The 5,000-nt window shown below is 46.3% G+C and overlaps 1 protein-coding gene across 3 annotated transcripts in view; it reads right to left on the bottom strand.

Annotated features, from left to right (window-relative positions):
* Positions 1-5,000, bottom strand: part of LOC143295851 (uncharacterized) — a 51,431-nt gene that overhangs the window by 24,410 nt on the left and 22,021 nt on the right. For all 3 annotated transcript variants that reach the window (XM_076607504.1, XM_076607501.1, XM_076607502.1), the window contains exon 3: positions 850-1,365. In XM_076607504.1, coding sequence (XP_076463619.1) covers positions 850-1,365 — 516 coding nt within the window. The remainder of the gene's footprint in view (positions 1-849; positions 1,366-5,000) is intronic.

Below are 5,000 nucleotides of genomic sequence, written 5' to 3'. Positions count from 1 at the left end.
ATAAAAGAGTTGAAATCCGTCCCCTGAAAATGGGTCAGTACAACACAGATCTACGGATGGTAATAGTTCCACACATGCCGCGGGCACAAAAAGTGCCAGTTGAAAACAGGTTCCTGAATTTAAGATGCTACAACAGAACTTTACCAACGACAGCAAAAATAATAACACGGTAAAATATTAACAAACAAGAGAGGCAAGGCCTTCAAGCACTCACTTGTGATACATTAAGTCCCCTAGCATTAATTAGAGAGTAATTTCCCCTTTTTTACTATCTGCACCAAAACGTTTGCAAAATAAATAAAAATTCCATGCTTAGCAAAAGAAGTTCCTGTTTGAACAAAAAATGATAATAATGACTCCTCTTGTTGTTGTGTCAGAATAAGAGGTCAAAGTGCGAAGTTTAGAGAATACAAAAAATATAAATATAACAGTAAATGCAGTTTGCATATAATTAGGCTTCTTTTTTTTTTTTTTTTTTGTGCCCATCCCAGAGGTGCAATATTGTTTTAAACAAGATGACTGGAAAGAGCTTAATTTTTCCTATTTTTATGCCAAATTTGGTGTCAACTGACAAAGTATTTGCAGAGAAAATGTCAATGTTAAAGTTTACCACGGACACACAGACACACACACACACACACACACACACACACACACAGAGAGAGAGAGAGAGAGAGAGAGAGAGAGAGAGAGAGAGAGAGAGAGAGAGACAACCGAACACCGGGTTAAAACATAGACTCACTTTGTTTACACAAGTGAGTCAAAAAACGAAATAAAACAACAACAAACAAAAAACAATCAGACCAAAATAAACAAACAAGCCAAGTGACTCACTAACACTGAACTCACCTTCCTCAAAGTCTTCAGATCCACCACAGCGGGCAAGGCCGTGTTCACCAGTACTGCCGGCGTGCTCCTCGACAACGAAGACCCCGCCAGTGCGGACAAAACCACCCGGGAACCATCCCTGCTCCTCTGAAACGACGACGACGACGACGATGAAGAAGAAGAAGAAGAAGGTGATGATGATAAAGACACACCCGCTGCTTGTGAATTCACAATGGCCGCCCCCGAGGGCGAAAGCGAGGGCGCAGCGTCCTTGACCTGGAGAAAGAAGAGGTAACTCTGACCTCTCTCCACGTGAGCCACGCATTTCTCACGGTTCTCGACAGGGCCGAAGCGTTCTATTTCCACCGTGTCCACCCGACGACGTTGAGAATGGTGTCTTGCGTTGCTGTTGTTGTTGTTGCTGTTGTTGTTGAGGTGGTCAGAGGTCGCCGCCGCTGCTGTCAGCAGGTCCTGACCTTTGTACACCTTGTGCACGTTGACCTTGGCCTTGTACAGGAGCGGGGTCACTGGCGAGGCCTGTCAAGGTTTTTTTTTTGCGAAGTTGGGGTTAAGATTCGGTTCATATGAAATGGATGGGGTTGGCAAAAGGCAAGGGTTTTCAATATGCAGTGACTGAACTGGGTGCAACCATACTGATGACAAAACTGGGAGCAGACGGAAAGATACAAGACTGAAAAGGACAAACAGAAGACACTGACGAGACCTCCTACAAGATATAAGACGCGACAAATGATTAAAGACAACAGCGGGATACAGGGGGAAAAAACGGTTCAAGACATGCTGTAAATAACCAGCCGCCGTGGACTGACGGCTGGGAGGACGCGGGTTCGAATCCCAGCTGAGGTGGGTTTTTCGGCCCGTGGCCGGCTCCTACTACCCAGAGCTGAGTGTGCTGTGGGCTTAAATGGGGAGACTGGGACCACACAGTCGAGTGTCATCCACTTCAAGGATGCGTCTTTGGGTGTGTTGCTCTAATTACCTGTGACGGCGCCTGGTGGGTAAAGGGTGGAGATTTTTACGATCTCCCAGGTCAACTTACGTGCAGACCTGCTAGTGCCTGAACCCCCTTCGTGTGTATATGCAAGCAGAAGATCAAATACGCACGTTAAAGAACCTGCAGTCCATGTCAGCGTTCGGTGGGTTATGGAAACAAGAACATACCCAGCATGCACACCCCCGAAAACGGAGTATGGCTGCCTACATGGCGGGGTAAAAACGGTCATACACGTAAAAGCCCACTCGTGTGCATACGAGTGAACGCAGAAGAAGAAGAGGAGATGATAACCCGAGGCCCTGTGTGCAGCACGCACTGACTTGGAGAACTGACAAAGAAACCCATGGCACCTGGTAGTCAGTGTTGTCCTCTGGGAGAAGAATTCCACTCCGGCTGCCTGATATCTTCTTCTGCGTTCGTGGCCTGCAGCTCCCACGTTCACTCGTATGCACACGAGTGGGCTTTTACGTGCATGACCGTTTTTACCCCGCCATGTAGACAGCCATACTCCGCTTTCGGGGATGTGCATGCTGGGTATGTTCTTGTTTCCATATAACCCACCGAACGCTGACATGGATTACAGGATCTTTAACGTGCGTATTTGGTCTTCTGCTTGCATGTACACACGAAGGGGGTTCAGGCACTAGCAGGTCTGCACATGTGTTGACCTGGGAGATGGGAAAAATCTCCACCCTTTACCCACCAGGCGCCGTCACCCGGTGATTCGAACCCGGGACCCTCTAGATTGAAAGTCCAACGCTTTAACCACTCGGCTATTCACGGCGCCCGTCGGCTGCCTGATATAAGTTACACAAAATTATACCTGCATGCCATGCACCGAGTCAAGGCCTGACTAGCACGTTGGTTTGTGCTGCTGTCAGATGGATTTGTCCGAACGCAGTGACGCCTCCTTGAGACCCGGTGAAACTCAGTTATTGCTTTCCTGGCCTATAGATGTTTCTTCTTACGTCTGAGGAGCCTCTCACCATAGTCGGGTTTATCCATGTCACAGTCTTCATGCACGTTTTCCTGACTTGGTCTATCAACTTGGGTAATGTTTCGTGTCCATGGTTTTGCTAGAGGGGTGCTCTGATCTGAAGGAAAACGTGGGCATTTTCGTCCCTCAGTGTCAGTCAAACGTCTAAAGCCGAGGAAAAGGTAAGCAGACCCCCCCCCTTTTTTTTTTTTTTTTTTTTTAGACGCCTGAATAACTGAGTTACAATTAACAAAATACAACTCACAGCAGTGCAACACCACACAAGACAGCTATCGTATGCAAGACGCAACTCCAGCACACATGACAGCAACAGCGTATGAGAAACAAGTGAAGCGAACGAGACAGTTTCAGTTTCAGTTTCAGTAGCTCAAGGAGGCGTCACTGCGTTCGGACAAATCCATATACGCTACACCACATCTGCCAAGCAGATGCCTGACCAGCAGCGTAACCAAACGCGCTTAGTCAGGCCTTGAGGAAAAAAAAAAGGAGGTGAATAAATGATATATAAGCAAATAGATGTAAAACATGAAGACACACATTCACATATACACCCACACATGCATAACAGATATAGCACGAGACAGATTGTATAAACACGATACAACTAAACTAACAACAAGTTTAAGATAACACTGAAGAAGAAGAAGAAGAAGAAGAAGAAGAAGAAGGAGGAGGAGAAGAAGGAGGAGGAGAAGAAGAGAAAAAAAAGAAGAAGAAGGAGAAAAAGAAAAAGAAGAAGGGGGAGGAGGAGGAGGACGAGAAGAAGAAGAAAGAAAGAAAGAAAGAGAAGAAGAAAAAAACAATTACGGGATAGTACAAGCTGTAAGTGCAAGATACAATTAAACTCAGTAACAAAAAGTTTAAGATAACAAGAAGAAGAAGAAGAAGAAAGAAAGAAAGAAAAAACAAAGAAGAAGAAGAAGAAAACGAGTGTGGCACGGTAGTACAAGCTCTAAGTGCAGGGTAGAAGGCCGGCTACATCAGTGGAACAACGTAACAGCCTTGACTGAGGAGAGATACAAGATACAGGACACAAGATATATACACACTGTGCTGGAGAACAACAAACATGCACGTGGCCCCCGTTCCCCGACGGAACCACACCCTGACCCGTGTCATAAACACTGTGGCACACACACACACACACACACACACACACACACACACAACATAAAACATCCTTCCCCACCATCACACACACACACACACACACACAACATAAAACACCCTTTCCCACCATCACACACACACACACACATATATATGACATAAAACACCCTTCTCCACCATCACACACACACACACACATATATATGACATAAAACACCCTTCTCCACCATCACACACACACACACACACACACACACACACACACACACACAACATAAAACACCCTTCCCCACCATCACACACACACACACATATATGACATAAAACACCCTTTCCCACCATCACACACACACACACACACACACACACACACACACAACCACACAGCCAACTTAAAACACTCTTCCTCACGATCACACACACACACACACACACACACACACACACACACACACACCATAAAACACCCTTCCCCACCATCACACACACACACACACACACACAACATAAAACACCCTTCCCCACCATCACACACACACACACACACACACACACAACCACACAGCCAACTTAAAACACTCTTCCTCACGATCACACACACACACACACACACACACACACACACACACACACCATAAAACACCCTTCCCCACCATCACACACACACACACACACACACCATAAAACACCCTTCCCCACCATCACACACACACACACACACACAACATAAAACACCCTTCCCCACCATCACACACACACACACACACACACACACACAACATAAAACACCCTTCCCCACCATCACACACACACACACACACACACACACACAACATAAAACACCCTTTCCCACCATCACACACACACACACACACCCCATAAAACACCCTTCCCCACCATCACACACACACACACACACACACACACACACACATACACACAACATAAAACACTCTTCCTCACCATCACACACACACACACACACACACACCCCATAAAACACCCTTCCCCACCATCACACACACACACACACACACACACACACACACA

This window comes from Babylonia areolata, chromosome 21 (genome assembly GCF_041734735.1).
Source record: "Babylonia areolata isolate BAREFJ2019XMU chromosome 21, ASM4173473v1, whole genome shotgun sequence".
Classification (NCBI taxonomy): Eukaryota; Metazoa; Mollusca; class Gastropoda; order Neogastropoda; family Buccinidae; genus Babylonia; species Babylonia areolata.
This window is presented reverse-complemented; position numbering and strand designations above follow the sequence as displayed.